Source organism: Physcomitrium patens, chromosome 21, assembly GCF_059467195.1.
Source record: "Physcomitrium patens ecotype Gransden chromosome 21, ASM5946719v1, whole genome shotgun sequence".
Taxonomy (NCBI): Eukaryota; Viridiplantae; Streptophyta; class Bryopsida; order Funariales; family Funariaceae; genus Physcomitrium; species Physcomitrium patens.
Window position 1 is genome coordinate 1,985,514 of NC_143430.1, and position 17,787 is coordinate 2,003,300.

Consider the following 17,787-nt stretch of genomic DNA (forward strand, 5'->3'; position numbering starts at 1 on the left):
ATTACATTGTTTAGAAAAATACATATTTAAAATATGTATTTTTTTTAAAAATTACATAACATGTATTTTTTTTAAAAATTACATAACATGTATTTTTTTTTAAAAAAAAATCTTAAATAAAATAAATTCAATTTAAGACGTTTAAATATTTTTGTAGAGTATCTTTATTAAAAAATCTTTATTTACATTTTTTGATTTTTTTATATTGTTCATGTTACTGATCACATTTGAAAAAGATTTTAGCAATAAAAATTCAAAAGAATATTTTGTAATCAAAAGACACTATATATATTAATTTTTTTTGTAATTACAAAAAAACTCTTGAATTATTACTTTATACTTAAAATTAGTTGAAATTTTATTTAATATTATTAAATTATACGTATTGAAAATGCTTAAAAATTCATGGTTAATCTTATTCATAAATTATTTAATTAAATAAAAATTATATGTATATGTACATAAATATATATATGTAAATAAATATATCTATATATATATATATTCGGTTTCAATTGTTTATAAATAACCAATATAAATTTTAATATTAGAATAAAATTTAATATTAGAGACAATAAATTTTAATATTAGAGACAATAAATTTTAATATTAGAGAAAATAAATTTTTATTTTCTCTACAATAATAGAATCCCAAATATTCAAAGATTTTATAAAATCATACTGTTTCTTGTGTATCACAATCTCCCACTTTAAAGTAAAGACAATAATATTAAAGTATATATATATATATATATATATATATTCTTTAATTAATCTAATTATATATATTTGATTTTTTGAGACATGGAAAGATGGAAATTCAGATGCTAGCATCCAAAAAAATTAATTAATTAATTGATTTTTAGATAGAGTTCGTTTCCCGAGGTTGCTCTGTACAGTCCACAGTGGACTGAACGAAGATCCGTCACAGTTCGTTTCTGTCCGTCATCGTCCGTCGATTGCAGTTTTTAACTCTCATTCTACATCGCCTCCTTGCGGCGTTAGTTCCCTCCCGACTGACTGAAAATCCCCAAGGACGGTGGACTCTGCTGCGAATGGGCACATGGGGACTTGGGGCAGTCTAATTTGTCGATCTATCACACACCCATATTATGTTTTTCTCGATTTCGGAGAATTCAACTTTGTGGGTTGACGGCATGGGTGCAAGAGCTGGAGGCGTTGTGCCGGAATTGGAGCTCGTTGCTGCACACCGTTGCTTGTAAACAGCGTAGTTACTTGGAAAACGTGTGGAATCTGCTGGGATTCTGGAGTGTTGGGTTTGTTGCAGTGCTCGAGGAGATGCTTAGGTCTGTGATTACGAAGCGGCGGGTTTTCGGGATGAATTTTGAGGCATTAGGTTTCTGTCATTATATTTGGTGAGCTGACTCACCTTTATCTGGTGCGTCTTTGTTATACTATGGTTTTGTTGCATTACTAGCCAACTCACATAATAGTGGTGGAATTTTACCTTAATGGTGTAGGGTTTGCGTTATGGCGGTAGGATGAGGTTTGAGAGTATGATGTATCAGATACCTGCAAATTGATAGCCCTGGTGATTTATTTGCTCTTTCAATAAGCTGGGTTATCATCGTACCAGGAATTTCCCGTTGGTGGATTGGCGGTAGAAGGCGATGTGCGCTTTGGTGCTGGCAAAGAATGTGCGTGATGTGTTAGAATCCTGCTGTTACAGAGGGTGGACAGAGTCTTGTGCTATGATAGTTTAGAGGAAGTTGGGAGGCTTTTGCAGGGTATTCCTGAGTGAACAATCGAGGAGCAGGTCAGAATGGAAGTACCTGTGAAGGCTGATGATGATGTTCAACTCTCACATGAACCTCTAGTTGTAGCTGAAGATGTCGAGGGGACACATGAAGTTTCAGAAAATTCCCCGGAGCCTCACCTCATCGCTAAAAACAAGGAGATTGAAACCGAAGTCTTAGAAACATCACCTGAAGTTCAAACTGCAGATGAAGAAAGAAAAACCTTGTCTGAACCGCAAACTGAAAACGAAGTGGCAGTGTCACGGCCATCCTTGGAGTCGGTATGGGAATCTCTGCAATCTGCAGCAGTTTCACAGTCTGCATCTCTCGATCCCCAAGATGCAAGTCAAGAGAAAGGGACAGTAGGTGAAGATTCACAACTTTCACCTGAACCTCAGAGGATACCTGAAATCACGGGGAGGAAGCCAAGCGCTTTACGTACTCGAACTAGTAATCGTGTGAAGAGGAATGTAACTTTCAAGGATGACTTCGAAAAACCAGAGGAGCCACGGGTTCAGAAGTCAGGCAATCAAAGACGAGATGGAGAACAGTGGCAGAAAATTCCACTTGGCTGCGTTGGACTTCTCTTGTCTGTAGCTCTCGCTTTTCTTGTTGTGTATATGGCCACACCAAGCATGCCTACGAAACCTGTAAGCGATCACCACTCTAAGTTTGTGCTGTTGTCCAGGGGACGTTGTGTGCGTGTCTCGTCTCTTTTCTCCAAAATTGCAGAACTACTTCATTGTCGTGCGAGTCTTTCAGGACGATTTTTCATAGATTTATGGTACAAGATATGATCCAGTGATTGTTAACAGTGTCTATAACTTTGAGGAATCTGTTGTTACCGCGGTATTCGTTGAACTACATTAAAGCCTTCTGGCATTGCTCTGTTTTGACGTATGTAGTTGATTCTTATTCCATATTTGTAGAATGATTTATTTGGGATAGAACTTGAAATTGAATGTTTAATACAAATTGTTAAAGTAACATGAAATTTCCGAGTTTGTATTTTTGCTTCAAATCGGCAGGTTTACATCATCTGCTATCTAGTGTTTGCTGAAAACAAGTGTTATTGTTTATATTTGCAGCGAATCTGGACAAGTGCAGAACTAGAAAAATACAACGGGACTAATAACAAACCTCCTGTACTTCTGAGCGTTTTGGGGTAAGGTTTCCCCTTTTCCCTCTGAATTAGCTCTTTTTGATGTCTATTCAAATCTACAGTATTTCACATTTGGTTAGCATGTCCGGTCGCAGTAGAAATGTTAGACTAAACAGACCGCAGATTTCTCTGTGTTCTTTTATATTAGAATCTTACGAAGTCATTTCCTCTAGAGTATGAGAGTGAGTTGCAAATTTCTTTACTGATTATGTTTAATTATTTTTACGTCCAGGAATGTCTTTGATGTCAGTAAGGGTTGGAAACACTATGGACCAGGGGGCAGCTACCACCACTTTGTGGGAAGGTGTGTTTTTCGTGTCATTTATTAACTTTTGACTGTCCCTATTTTCTCTTTTTCAGTAACCTTTTCAGATCCTTAACAGATTGTGTTTGGCTTTGACTATGCTTTGGGCATAGTAACATGCCACTTGAATAGACCAGGAATTGTTCATTACTGGTTCTGCCGTTTATGGCTCGTTCTTTTTGTTTACTTCACGAGATGACGACACCTTGATACTTCTCTCCTATTTTTTTGTGCATCCAGGGATGCGTCTCGTGCGTTCGTCTCAGGAAACTTCACTGGTGAGCAGTTATTTTAGATTCTTCATTTTAGATTTTTTCATCACAGTGCTAATTCTTGTTTGGTTTAAAGTTTCTGTGATTCTGTTCAATAGATTCATTAAATGCTGAGAATGATCTTGGTTCATCTGCACTGAAGCTCCTGTAAGATAGGGGACGCGTCGTGGTGAGCGTTTCAGTGAGTCTGAATGGTACAGTTGCTGTGTTTGTGGTTCGACAGATGATGGACTGACAGATTCTTTAGAAGGTCTTACTCCGTCAGAGGTGAGCTTGGATTTAACATCTCTGATGTGTAAAACACTGGCTCGTGAAGTTTTCCTTATTAGCAAAGCCCTTATCATGTGGTCTGCGTTGATTGTGGCTTGGAACCTGATAGCATAGCTTGTATTTGCAGATCAAGGCTATTGATGATTGGAGATTGTTCTTTGTCAAGCGCTACGTGTAAGGATTCTCTTTGCAGCTCGTATAAACAGGCTGGATGCCATATGGTTTTCTGGTGCGTTGTGTTTTAACTCGTTAAGTTTTCTTTAACGCTAAATTTTATGAGTTCTGCGATTGCAACAGTTACTTGGGAAAGCTAGTTGGATCTTTTTACAACAAAGATGGATTACCAACCAAAAAGTTACATTTAGCGGAGAAGAAGATAAAGCAGGCGTCGAAGATTGAGAAACAACAAAAGTTTGATGAAGAGCGGTTTCCAAATTGCAATTCTAGGTGGACTCAACACAAAGGCGGAGAGGTATATATATAAATCTGCATACATTTCTCTGTAACATATGTGTACTATGTAGAGTTTGAGCTTTGTACTACATGTATGCGCATTTCATACGTCTAAGCTGGCTTATGAATCCTGAAAATGCAGGTTTGGTGTAACGATGGCAAGTACCCACGCATTGTTGAGTTGATAACAGAGGGGCCCAGGAGAGGTCCTCCACGAACACGATGCGCATGCCTGGAGGGAGATGAGCTCCAGCGCCCAGGTGTGAAAGAATATGACGGGTGTGATGCCCGACTTAGCAAGTGTGAGACATAATCACTGGCATTATGTATTATAGCTGACAATACCGTTCATGCTCCAGTCGAAGCCTAGAACCATGGTAGGCATTGGCATTGGCATTGGAATTTGCTGGAGGCTAGACTCTCAGCGCTTTGGTGGAATTCAAGAAGACGCCGTGAAACTAGACAAATCATCCTGCCATGTAAGATGGAAGCTGCAAGATGACATAGTTTTCAATCATATTTGATTGTACCTGGGTACCGCAGCATCTGGGTCAATCCTCGGTGTCATAGCTGTGGCTTTTCTTTTCGTTGGAGACCTGAAGCAAGTGGGTTCATGTGTGGAAACTTACGTCCTGCTTGGTGCTGATGGGAGAGAATGTAGATGCACAGTAATATTATCACTGGGAAGCATGTGAGGCAATGTAGATTGAAACGTGCTTCAACCTGAGTGCTAGTTGTCAAATCACCTGTCCCTATGTCCCCATAGTTGATAACATTTGCTTGATCATGATTCGCTCAGAATTCAGAGCTTAGAAGCAAAGAAACTAAATAGTACACTCTCAAAATTGAAGTGATTTGAATGCTTTTCATTTGAGATAGCCATTTCAAATGGTCTCGTAATCAAGAGAATTAAATGATATGAAATGAAATCTCAGAGGGCGCTACTATCATGTGGGGTTTAAGGGTTTAGAGGGCTGCTCACACCGTGACGGCTGTGGCTGGAAGGTTTCTTAAAACAATTGCTTATAAGTCTCCTGTTGTCACAGAAACCTACTCTACTACTTTACTGATTTTAGATGTATTTTCATGTTATTTTATTTTATTTTTTAAGTGTTTCTATTTTGGCACCAGTGAAAAAGTAAACCAACCCATAGATAGTACGCATACAAAATGAAATTACAATTATTGCAAATCTCGGTACTTTTTTTAGGCATTTTTTCTTTACTTTTCTTTTCTTTATATAGTTTTCTATTTCTTTTTCTTTTTCTTTTTGTCGTTTTTTTCTCCTTCCTTTATTCTTGTTGTTCTTAAAAGAACATGGTGTGTAAGTATAAGAAGAATAAGAAAAGTAAACAAGTAAGCAAAAATAAAATTTTGTGTTATGAAAATCTATAAATTAAATAGTGATACCAGGGATCATTTAAACCATCTGTACATGACTTGTAAAAATTGGAAACAAACATATTTATTGGAACCTATCAAAATTTATTTATTAAAACTCAATAGAATAAGCTAACTTAAATATTTCGGAGTATAGATGTATGATTTTTACTATTTATCAATAATTATATCACATTAATGTAATGTTTATTCATCAATAACTAGATTATGTAATGTTTCATCTACAATAATATCTTTTTGACTGTTATTCATCTCAAAATTAACATAAGTCAAATAAATATGAAAATAAAAAAAAATTAAAATAATTTTAAGGCATATTGTTTCAAAAAACTGAAATTGATATGTACAAAACACTAGAATTGACATCAACCAATTGGATAAATTAAGTAATTACATATATTTTCAATCTTATTGCAAACTATGTGACTAAAGTTTACATAATCTAGATTATAAAGCATTTGTAATTGTTGTTATTCTACACTTTTTATACTTTGTTTTATAACATTTATAGGGGGTGATATATTCATATCCCATTTCTCATATATATATGGCTAGGGGGGTGTGGCTTTAACAACATTCAGGTGTGGCTTTATCAACTCCCTATGTTTATATATACATATAGTAAAATTTTGTGAAATTTATGATATTTATATAAATAATATTAGTAAACATCTTTCAAAAAAGAAGTATAGAGTTACTATAATTGAAAAATAAGCGTTTGAAAGTATCAGTTGTTTAAAAAAAATTAAGAAATAAAACATGTCATAATTCATAGAGTGCATCTAATTTTGAAGTTATTAATTTTTTTGAAAGAACTTACCCTTCCTCAGAAAAAGGCTCAGAGAGCTTTTTTCTGAAACCGGGCACCTGAATCAACATTTTTCTTTTCGGGCAGGTTAGCCCACGGGCACCTGACACGACTATGCAGAGTTTCAGAGCATTAGGGCTTCGGAGATCAATTTCTCTTCGTCGTGTTTACCATTTGCTTGCAATTCGATTTGTGGGTTTTGTCGTCCGGGGCCTGGTTGATCGGTAGTCGCGTGAATCATTGAGACGAAGCGCGCTGGAATGTGGGTTTGGGGCGAATTCGTCTGGTAATTGAAGATGGCAGCGAAGCTGATCGCAAATTTGATTGTGCTGGGGTCGGGGATAGTGCTCAGGGCCGTATCGCAAGCGTACCGGCAAGCCATCGTGAATGCCAGCAAGACGGGCGTGGCGCAGGAGACGGTGCAGAATATGGCGCACAAGGTGAGCAAAACGATGACGGAACACGAAGCCAGGCAAATTCTGGGGGTCAGGGAAAATGCAACATGGGAGGAGGTGGTGAAGAAGTACGACGTGATGTTTGAGAATAATATGAAGGCCGGGTCGTTTTATCTCCAATCTAAGGTGTTCAGAGCGAAAGAGTGTCTGGAGGCTGCTAGACAACAAACGGAAGGGCAGGAACAGGGGCAGTGATGCTCTGTCATCACTGGCTTTTCTTAGGAATTAGTGCTTTACCTGGCTGCTTTATGTACATTTGGTATGTCGTAACCAATCTGTGCGGGTTAAAACAGAAATTCTTGATGCCGATGCGTCTGCGATCTTGCTCTTCAATTCCGGAACCACATCCCTTGAGGTCTCATTCTTACCCAATGTATATTGGATCTTTATCTTATTTAACAATTTTTCCAAATTGAATAAATTTCCCCTCTTTGATTATTTGGAGATTTCCACACAGTTTCACGCTGCGCTGAAACTTCATGGAATCGTTGTTTGCGCATTTTCATGTCTGGATTTTATTTAGATTCTATGAGTTAATGAATTGGTTGTGCAAGTGAAGGCTTAGCTGGACGCTAGAATCCATCTCTTAGTGCACATACTTTTATGTTATCTCAGCCGTAGCTTCTCAGATGTAACTCTTGAGCCTTTTTTGTTGCAGACTTATATGTAATCAATGACCTGAGGCCGTCCTCCACTGCAGCAAGCTAAATTGCTGATTGTGAGCTGAAATTCAATTTGACACCAATGAACGTTACTATACCCTTGACATATTTAGTGGCCGGTCAAGTCCTGAACGCTTTCGTATACGATATGAAGTTGCAACAGTTCAAAGATTTGAACCTGATATTACTAGTTTTCTTTGTGATCATTTACTCCATTGTGAATGTAATCATTCTGATTGCGCAGTAATAGTAGTCTTCTCCGATATACCAATATAATATTGGTTCCTTGAGCACTCTGCACTTTATTGTCCTCCAGTACAGAATATGTTTCAATAATAGGAACCGCAAGTCGAGCTTTTGGAAGGTGAATTTGTTTCAACCTGTTTGAATCTCTTTATATTGGCATGCTGTATACATTGTGTATGAGCTGTGTACATAATAAGTTACGAATGGAGTGGGCATGTCGCTCTTCCTACAGACTATTTGCCTTCACACAACGAGGGCTTCTCAAACTTGTTGGCCTTGTGCTGACTTGTGGGTTCGAGTCTGTTTGCATCTGTAGTCGCTCTCTTAAGCTATCCTCTGCCGTCCTAATTTCCTTGCATTTCATATCACTGCTTTTGAACTAGGTGATTAGACATACTTATGATTTGGATCCGAAGTATTACGGTTTAAATATTCATATAAAATCAAATTTTTCTAATGACTGTTTTGAGTCATTTGTCTCGTTCTGTGAAAGGTTAAATATTGAGTTCTTGATTTTGTAGGCATTTTGTTAATAAAAGCATGACTTGTTTCATTAAATATGTGACACGGGTTTCAAACTGATTTGTATAATTGGGTGTTGAATTTGATTCACATGATTAATGCATGACAAAGTGGATGTTTTAAATCATAATCCACAATAGATAATTAAAATTTCCAAAATACAATTCTAACATACTTGCCATATAAATAAATAGATAAATATAAATATGTATATATTTAGAAAATATATTCGAAATGCATTTTCTAAATATTTCAATGGAATAGAAATTGTGAACTAATATATATATATATATATATATATAGAATAATTTTAAATGACATTAAAAGAAACATACCATTAATGATATTCTATCTATATGAGTATATATACCTTTAAATAACAATTTTGCTCAAAGTTTGGATGTTATCATAATCTTAACAATTATGGCTATTAAATCAGGACTATATTACATAGTGTTACAAAAATTATTATTCAAATGGTTTTCTACTTTTCTAATTTGTTTTCTAATTTGTAATTTGTTTTCTAATTTGTAGATATTTGATGAAAAGTAGATATTTTGATTAATAAGTACATGCAAAATTTTTTACTTTTTGGATTTATTTTTAATTTTAACATTTAAAATTTGAACTAAGTTTTATGTTATATCTTTTCAATTGTTTTAGCCAACATGTTATTTATATTGCTATGGCTAAATTTTACAAGATTTTAATATAATATATCAAGATAGAATATAGCAATGGAATATTTTCAAGTAATATATACTAATATGATTATTGAATAAGCTTAATATCAATTCATTGTAGGTCCTCAATGTGGTTTTTAAAATATTCTATAACACTAATCACTGTAGCACTTAACAAAGGATTATTATAACAATCTATAGTTTAGATTATTTATTTATGATCAATTCATGCTAATCTTAAGAAGATTTTCGATTCTATTTTTGATAGTTCTTTTAAATATGCCAATGTATCTTATTATCTTTCTTTTGATAATATTAGATCTTATTTTCTACAAAAAAAATAAAATGAATCTTATAATCTATTAGATACACATATTATATATAATATATTAAAGATTTAACTTTTTTGTTGATTAAATGTATGTGAGATTTTTTAAAAATTCAAGTAAATAAAAAAAATATATTAAATATTTTTTGAGCTTATATAATTAAATTGATTATTAAGTTTCAACCATTTCTATTTGCAATAAATCTTTATCAAATATAGTAAGCATAATAATTATATCAATTAATAATATTATTAATGAACTAGAAATTGAATCAATTTGCAAATTCAACATTGTCTTCCTCTCCCAATGCCTTCTCTTCTTTCTCTCTTTGTTGTAGTACTTATAACATTTTAGATATACCAGCCCTCAATCTCAAAGACTTATGAATTGGCTTAACACTTCTTCTAAATAATATTCTTATGACCTTGGGACCAACCTCATCAATTGTCTTCAACCAACACACACACAAATATATATATATATTAGTTTTTTATTTTATCTTTGATTCATTTTGAGAGACAAGTTTATATTATCCTTGATTCATTATATATAGATTCTAGGTTGTAGTAGGAGATAGATTGATCTTTGGTTACTAGCTTTTTTTTATCTTTACTTGAATTAGTCTTCTATTGAACTTATCTTCTTTGCCTTGCTGGAACTTTTTTTTCAATTTTTTTATTAAATGTCAAGTAGATGCTAGAATATCTTTTTTAATTTGAAAGACAACATGTATGCACTTCCTCTCTTTAAAGCAAGTCATATAAGGTATTCAAATCTAACCCTAGTACTATAATAAAAATTCTACTCTATGTTTTAAATTCTAAGTTGCAATTAGAACCAATTTGGAGTATCAAGGTGAAAAATCTATCACAATATTTATATCTCTTTGGAATGATGCTCCAATTACATATAAGAACTACATTGGCTTCACTTCCTATTCTTACAAAAATTCATATTTCTTTTGATCCTTGCTTTGGATGTCTTCTAGAAGTTGCTAGAAATTACTTACCTATTATAACTATCAAAGGCCTAATAATGCTTTCTATTCTCTAAAATAACTTTATACCTTTGACGTTCTTAAAAGTAGACTAAAGACTTAGTAAAAGTACACCAAAGAATTAGTAGGGTGACTTCCTTGCTTGTACCTACTTTCTAGCCATTGATACTTTTGCAAATAGTGTTAAATTGTTGTCCACAAGAAGGGTGGAGATATGTACATCTACTTCTCCTTTCACCTTCAATACTATTCTCTTGCTCTCTTTTAAATTAAGATTATCTTCTTAGTCAAAATTCTCTTCTATGCCCAATAGTAACATTTTGCAGTGCTACTTTAGATCATTTTGTTTCTTTGTATTATCAAAACAAAGAATTTAAAAGAAGGTTCTAACCATACCTTTCATCAATTCCCTTTGGTCCTCTTATACCATAATTGCGTAGTTCAAACAACAAGCTGTAATTTAAATTATGCAGTTTATTAATGTAGGTTCTTATTGATTCATAGTTTGGTTCCAAAGCTAAGTCTTGGTGATCAACTTTAGATCGGTAATACAGAAAATACTAACTTCTTTGACTAAGATTGCATGTGTAATAGCTAAGGTGGTGTTGTATTGTAACACAGCCATTAGGAGAAAGAAAAAATGAATGATTATATTATAGAGAAGCTTAAATGAAAATATTATAGAAAATTAATTTTAAAATATAGATCAATAGACAAGAAAGAATAAACATCAATAAGTACTAATACTACTTTTTTATAAAAAAGAATTCTACTTATTTTTTAGGACCATAAAAGAAGCAAATTAAAATAGATAATAAAATTAATTAATATATTCATATTAAGAAAAAAAATAGGAATAATTTTTAGCTAAAATTAACTTAAGAAACAAAGAATTGATACTCAGAGAAGATTACTTGTCAATTAAGGTTGAAATCAAATCTTAAGGCACAAAATTGTGCACCTATGGCTATTCTAGGATTATTTGGTTGATCAATAGCAAGATTTGATAGTAGACTTGTGAGAGGTTTTTTTAGCATTAATTTTGAGAGATTTGAGTTTGTGTTGAATTTATAAAGGCTTTGCAAAGTCAAGGTTGTTTTGAAGTTACTTTGAATTTTAAAAATTATAAAAAATTTATACTTTGGATAATTGCGTGAGATTGATTAATTTTTTTTTTTTTGATTGCATGACATATGTCATTTTAATTTTTTTTGTAAATTTGAGCTTAACCTAATATTTTTTTTTAAAGGTTATTGGAATTCAAATATACTAGCATTTTAAGAATTGGAGTTTAGAGAATCAATGATAGTTTCTAAGATTTACAACAATTTGTTAATTGGATTAAATTAAATTTTGCACAATTGTAGATGACTTGATTTTAAACATCATTGTAAAGTATAAAAGATATTTAATAGTGGAATTAAGAGATATTGGCTCTAAAAGATTGACATCAAAGTTGGAGAAGGAGGCTAATTATTACTAGAGCAGATTTTAAGGTTTATCTTTTATTTGGATAGTTTGATCTTCTTCAAATATTTTGTGCTAATTTTTAATTTAGTAATTAATAAGTATGAAAATTTTGAATCGAATTTTATAGTTATATTATTAATTATTAAAATTTCAATCTATTATAATGCTAATTAAGAATTTATTTAAAGTTTAAAATTTGATTGATATTTTATTAAGGTTTCTTTTAGAATTTAGGAATTATTTAGAATTTATTTTAGGATTTAAGATTTGATTAGATCTTGCTTAAGGTTTATTCCAAGATTTAAGATTTCATCAGAATGTGATTTAGAATTTAGAATTTTATTAAAATTTGATTTAGGATTTAAAATTTGATTAAGATTTGATTAAGATTTATTTAGGATTTATTTAGGATTTATTTAAGATTTTTATTTAGATATTCCTTTAAGATTTCTTTGTTATTTTTTTAGATTTTTTGTAAAATTCTTTATGATTTTTTTATATTTCTTTTATAAAATTTTAAAGATTTTATTTAAATTTTAAAGATTTTATTAGATTTATTAAGATCTAATCTTTTAAGTATTTTATTAGAATTATTAAGACCTTGTTGTTGAAATTTTTATTTTACCTTCCTCAACCAATTGCTTGATGCATTTTCAAGGAAACTTTATGTAATACAACAACTTGAATATTGGCATGACAATTGGTATATTATATTTCTTTTCTGGCCTACTAAAGTTCATCACAAGTTTTTTAGAGTTGTCACTCCATCTCTTTTCATATCCATTCTTTTTCTTTTGCAAGAATAAATAGAATTTTGACTCAGTATAAGTGATAAAAATAAAGTGGCATAGATAATATATGACTCTTATTCATATTTGTTGGAACTTGTAGAATTGTATTAAGAAGCAACTTTTTCCAATTTGAAATTAGTATCTTAATAATAGCTCTTATTAAGATTATTTTTTAAGTCTTATTAATTTATTTTGGATGGTAGAAATAGATGATGTGAATTAATAATTCAAATACCTATCAATATTATATGTTTTATACTCCATTAATCTTGTATCCTTCTTTTAGATCATAGGAGTTGGATGAAAAGATTGTGGCTATTTTTGTTATCATTTTTTTATTCTTTAGTGGTATTTTACTCCTTTTATTCTTTAATTGGTATATCTATATTATCAATAAGAGATTCCACATATTAGAAGTGTCCATATTGTATTAAATATTTTATAAGATACTTCTCTTGAGATTAATTTTTCTACCATATTTTTATCCTAAAACGACTACAATATTTGGTAGAATTGACTTATACTTATTTTGTAGGACTATAAATAAGATAAAACAAGGTTCAATAATAAATTTTTTATCATAGGAATATTAAGATAGAAGTAAATATCTTTTAGCAAAATGTATATAAAAATACTATATGTTGACATCCAAAGAGGACAAGTTATAAACTTGGATTGAAATCAAATCTAAAGGCATAAAATTTCACCCTTACGACAAATTCGGAATTATTTTATTAATCAAAGAAAAAAGTTAAATATGAAACTTACTAAAATTTGGTTGAACATTAATTTTAAATGATTTGGATTAATATTGAATTTTTGAGAGATTTTTAAAATAATAAAAGTTTGAAGTGGTTTGAATTTTTTAGAAATAAAAAACAATTATGTATTTGAAAATTTTATGAAGATTCTAATATATTGACAAGTAACAATTTGTGGATTTGTGCATCTATTTGTCTTGAATTTAGTTTTTGAATTTGAGTTCAATGAATTTTTAGATCCAAATTTATTACAATCCAATTGGATTATGATCTCAAAATTTAGATTTCAAAGATAACTAAGGATTTCTTTGATTTTAAACAATTCATTGCTTGGTTTAAAAGAAATTTTTATGAACTACTTATGAACTTAGTTTTTAAAAAATTTAAAAAATTTAAATACAAGTAAATAATTCAATAAGGAGTTATTATTGTTGGAAGGTCAAAATTAAAGTTGGAAAAAAAGAATGGCTAATATCCAAGAAATTAATAGTCTTTTTTCTCCCAATCAATATGTTGGATTTTTTTTTTTTATTTTTTACTTTTTTTTGCTTATTTTTAATCATTTGATTGCAATGTGCACAAAATTTTAAGCAAGATCAATGATTCAATCAATAGTTATTGAAGTTCTAAGACTACCTTAGAGTTAATTAAAATTGATTAGACTTTAGATAGAATTTTATTAAGCTTTTATTAGAATTTTTTAGGATTTTATTATGATTTGATAGGATTTTTTTAAAGATTTTATAAGGATTTGGTTAAAATCTACTTAGAATTTATTTAGAATTTTCTTAGGATTTGATTGAGATATTTTAGGATTTACTTAATAATTCTATAAGATGTCTTTATAACTTCATTATAATTTTTTTTAAGGATTTCTTAAATATTTTTTAATGATTTCTTTAGGATTTGTTGTTAATTTTTTTTATAATTACTTTATGGATTCTTTAGGATTTTTAAAGAATTTTTATAATATTTTTTATAATTTTTTTGATTTTTTTATAAATCACCTAATGATTCTTTGAGTATTGTTTAAAGATATTTCAAATTTAATTAAAATTTGACTATAATTATTATAATATTTAAGATTCAATTCAGGTTTATTTAAAATTCTATTAAGACTTTCAAGTTCTTTATTTGTTGCAAATACAATTTATCGCCCACATTCTCATGTCTAATGCATTTTTAGATCAGTTTTGATATAACATTACATCAAGATCCTTTTATATAAAGTCTTTATCTCTAATAGTAAGTCTTTATTCATTAGGAGAGACTAATTTAGTCTTTGCTATCTATACTTTGAAATTAAGTATAGATAGCAAGAAAGTAGAAGAAGTAGCAAAGACTAAATTGAGCTTATTTAAAGAATATAATATTAATATAAGTAGAATCTAAGATAATAGTATTTAAACTTTTAAGCTAAATAATATGTATATTGTGATTACTTACAATAATTGATTTGAAGGAAAAAAGAAATAACATGGAAAAAAATTAGCATGAAAAATCCATACAATTAGTATATATCTTATGCACAATCACTTTGCCAAAGATTGCAAATAATTCTACTACTTTAGACAAGTCTATTAATTTGATTCTTATAACCCTTGAGGACTAAACAAAGACAAAGTCTCCTTCCCTCTTCTCCTCCTCCCACCTCTCCTTCTTTCTTTTGATATGAAAATTTATTTGATTCTATTAAAATATTACTTACTTTCAAAGAATATTATAATATCTATTTATATAGTGCTTTACTTATAAGTAGTGTAATAATTATAAATATAATTAAAGCCGCAAACATCTACAAATTTACAATCAATATTAAATGGGTGATCTTATTCAAAAAGAATTTAGTATCTAATGTAAACTAATAAAATTCAAAGATAGGAACATCTAGTGATATTGTCAAAGACATATACTAGGAAGTTGTAGAAGATTCTAGAAGGTTCTAGAGAAGCTTTGTAGTTTGTAGAAGCTACTTGAAAAGTTTTCAAGCTTGTGGAAGCTACTTGAGAAGCTTCCTAGTTTGTGGAAGCTACTTGAGAAGCTTCCTAGTTTGTAGTATATATAGGAACCAAGATTGAGGGGATCCTCAATCTTAATAATACACCCCTTGGAGCTCTAACTCACCTCTCTAGTGTTGTTCTTGTATTCATTTGATTTATCTAGTTCTTCTCGATTCTTCTTGAGCTTCTTATTTAGATTTCTAGTCAGTATTCTAAATTTGTGATAGTTTGTCGAGACTACACTCATCTTTCATATCAAAGCTAGTTTCTTCTTGTTAAAGTATGGATTATCCCTTTGCTTGAAGGTGCTGGCATTTTAGAGGTTGCAGATTACCCTCCTGTAAACTGATATTTCTTCTATTATAATATTGGAGTCTTATCTTTCTTGGAGAGAGTGAATTACCTCTCTTCTTGAATGTTTTAAGGCATTTTAGAGGTTGCGGAGTACCCTCTATTAAACCAATACTACCTTCTTGTAGAGTCATTTATTTCCTTCTTTTAGAATGAGAGGAGGTCAAGATATTAATATGGCTGAAAGTTCAGAGTCCAAGTTGGACGCCATTATGAATGCTCTTGCTACGTTATCACAAAGAACTATAGAGATTGAAGAAATCATTGCAAGACTTCATAATGATGAAGCATCCGGAATGGCACAATCGAGGATTCAACACCAAGAGAAGCAACTTTGTTTCTACTTCAACAAAGACCGTTGGTCTTACAATGAAAGGAGCCCCGAATAAGCCTTCGAGACAAGTTCGATGGTATGTGTTCCAAGTTTTGAGGTTTTGTCAATCAAATTTGATTGATAACAACTTTACAGCTTGAACGCTATCTGACGAAGGAGTCACGTTGTCATATTACGTACTTTTCTGCTCGAGAATGCATCGGGCATCTGACTGTAGAAGGTAGTATGGAGATTCGCTAATAATCAAGCAGTCTATCGATTTTTGACTATTGGAATATAAACGATTATAAGAATATACCGTAAATCTATACGGATGTCCTTTGACTGCTCGCTGAAATCCTTTTTGCCCCAGCCGATAGGTCTCTAGACATTACAGAGAACCCCGAACAACCCAATCTGCTAATCTTCGATACCGCTTTATACTCACGGCCTTGTATCCACTGACTGTCTTGTTAGATTAAGCCAAAAAATTTTATTCACTCTACATACTCAATCCTATAGACATCCTTTTAATTCTTCAATCACAGACGTAACTTTGATTTCACAAAACAGTCAAGAGTAATCACACCCACTTCATTAAAACTCCAATTCACCAGTACAACACATCGAACTTTCAGCATTGATCGCCAGAAGTCTTTCCAAAATCCTATGAAGAAAAAAAACCCCAATTCTCTGTCTTTTCTCTCCCCGAAGCATGAAGCTAGCTCTCTCCCCTTAAAACCCTTATTCTCTCCCTTTTTTTTCTTAACCTATCCTCCCCTTTAATCCTAATTCTCCCCTCTTTTCAAATCCTAGCCTTTGAATTTCTTCAATCTTTTGTCTTGGATCCAAAATTGGCTCCGTCGTCAGAGCTTTCACCTCCATTTTTTTTGCCTTTTAAAAGCTTCTTTTTTTGAAAACAACATTCCCTGAAATGGCACAAAGAACAAAACAGCCTGAAAAAGAATCAAAACCCCCATAATTGGGACCACATTGAGTCGTCAGACCAAATCAGGTCTCATATTGGCTAAGAGGCCCATAGTAAGACCTGGATGTTTTCGTAATTGGATCAAATTGGTCCTTTGCGTCAAGCTCGCTCAGTCATCAATTTAGTCCTTTCGATTCTGGTTACTCCCACTATTGGACTCGAACGAAGCATTTTATTACTGATAAGTATGTCTTGACCGATTCAGACGGGGTGTCTGAACTAGCCTCTGAATATTGGCACTGGAATCGGTCGTTGCTCTCAATATTCGAGGTAACTGAACATTAATAAAAGTCCCATTTTTTTATATTTTCACGGTATACTTTTGTTACAACATGACATCCACCCCCTCTGAACCTATGCATCCTCCGGTATGTACCAATTTACCCAATTGCTGTTTGATTTATAATATGTTCTCTACGTCTTTGTCCAGTTTGTCTTCGTCACCTTCATTATCCAAATCACTTTCATCTTCTTATTGTGGAATCTCTATACCTTCATTAAGGTCTTCCATATTCATCTCCGCATGTCTTCGTTTATATATTTTTACTCGCTTCCCTGCAATTGGTATTTTCAATTTTGTACCATCTAACTCCCGTAATGAATAAGTCGCATTATCATGAACAGTTGTTACTACATATGGTCTAAACCAACGTTTTGAAAATTTCTGTAAAGTACTATGTTGATTATCCAGACTATTGTCATAAACAAGTATCCAGTCACCTTCCTCGATTGCTTTAGGTCTCAATCGATGTTGCTTATCGAATTGCGCCTTGTTTTGTAACCTTGTTCATT

At 31.7% G+C, this 17,787-nt stretch overlaps 2 protein-coding genes across 3 annotated transcripts; both read left to right on the forward strand.

The window, feature by feature from the left end:
* Positions 1–1,008: 1,008 nt before the first annotated feature.
* Positions 1,009–5,147, forward strand: LOC112274454 (membrane-associated progesterone-binding protein 4). 2 transcript variants are annotated; one of them, XM_024503975.3, is made up of 9 exons: positions 1,009–1,376; positions 1,598–2,407; positions 2,846–2,922; positions 3,152–3,223; positions 3,464–3,501; positions 3,719–3,762; positions 3,893–3,939; positions 4,063–4,237; positions 4,361–5,147. In XM_024503975.3, exons 2-9 carry the CDS (start codon positions 1,784–1,786, stop codon positions 4,529–4,531), a joined length of 1,248 nt encoding a protein of 415 aa, XP_024359743.1. In that variant the 5' UTR covers positions 1,009–1,376; positions 1,598–1,783; the 3' UTR covers positions 4,532–5,147. The 2 variants fall into 2 exon arrangements, with proteins under 2 accessions (XP_024359743.1, XP_090101736.1); XM_090245610.1 differs by having other exon boundaries at positions 1,013–1,399.
* Positions 5,148–6,571: 1,424 nt separating this feature from the next.
* LOC112273957 (mitochondrial import inner membrane translocase subunit PAM16 like 2) lies at positions 6,572–7,913 on the forward strand. Its single transcript, XM_024503058.3, has 2 exons — positions 6,572–7,237; positions 7,541–7,913. Exon 1 carries the CDS (start codon positions 6,724–6,726, stop codon positions 7,075–7,077), a length of 354 nt encoding a protein of 117 aa, XP_024358826.1. The 5' UTR covers positions 6,572–6,723; the 3' UTR covers positions 7,078–7,237; positions 7,541–7,913.
* The last annotated feature ends 9,874 nt before the right edge of the window (positions 7,914–17,787 follow it).

Excerpts from the sequence above, each read along its gene's own strand:
- LOC112274454 (XM_024503975.3), top strand. The coding sequence starts at position 1,784 with ATGGAAGTACCTGTGAAGGCTGATGATGATGTTCAACTCTCACATGAA. Across the intron at positions 2,408-2,845 it reads CAAGCATGCCTACGAAACCT|CGAATCTGGACAAGTGCAGA; the intron begins GTAAGCGATCAC and ends TTATATTTGCAG. Across the intron at positions 4,238-4,360 it reads CTCAACACAAAGGCGGAGAG|GTTTGGTGTAACGATGGCAA; the intron begins GTATATATATAA and ends CTGAAAATGCAG.
- LOC112273957 (XM_024503058.3), top strand. The coding sequence starts at position 6,724 with ATGGCAGCGAAGCTGATCGCAAATTTGATTGTGCTGGGGTCGGGGATA.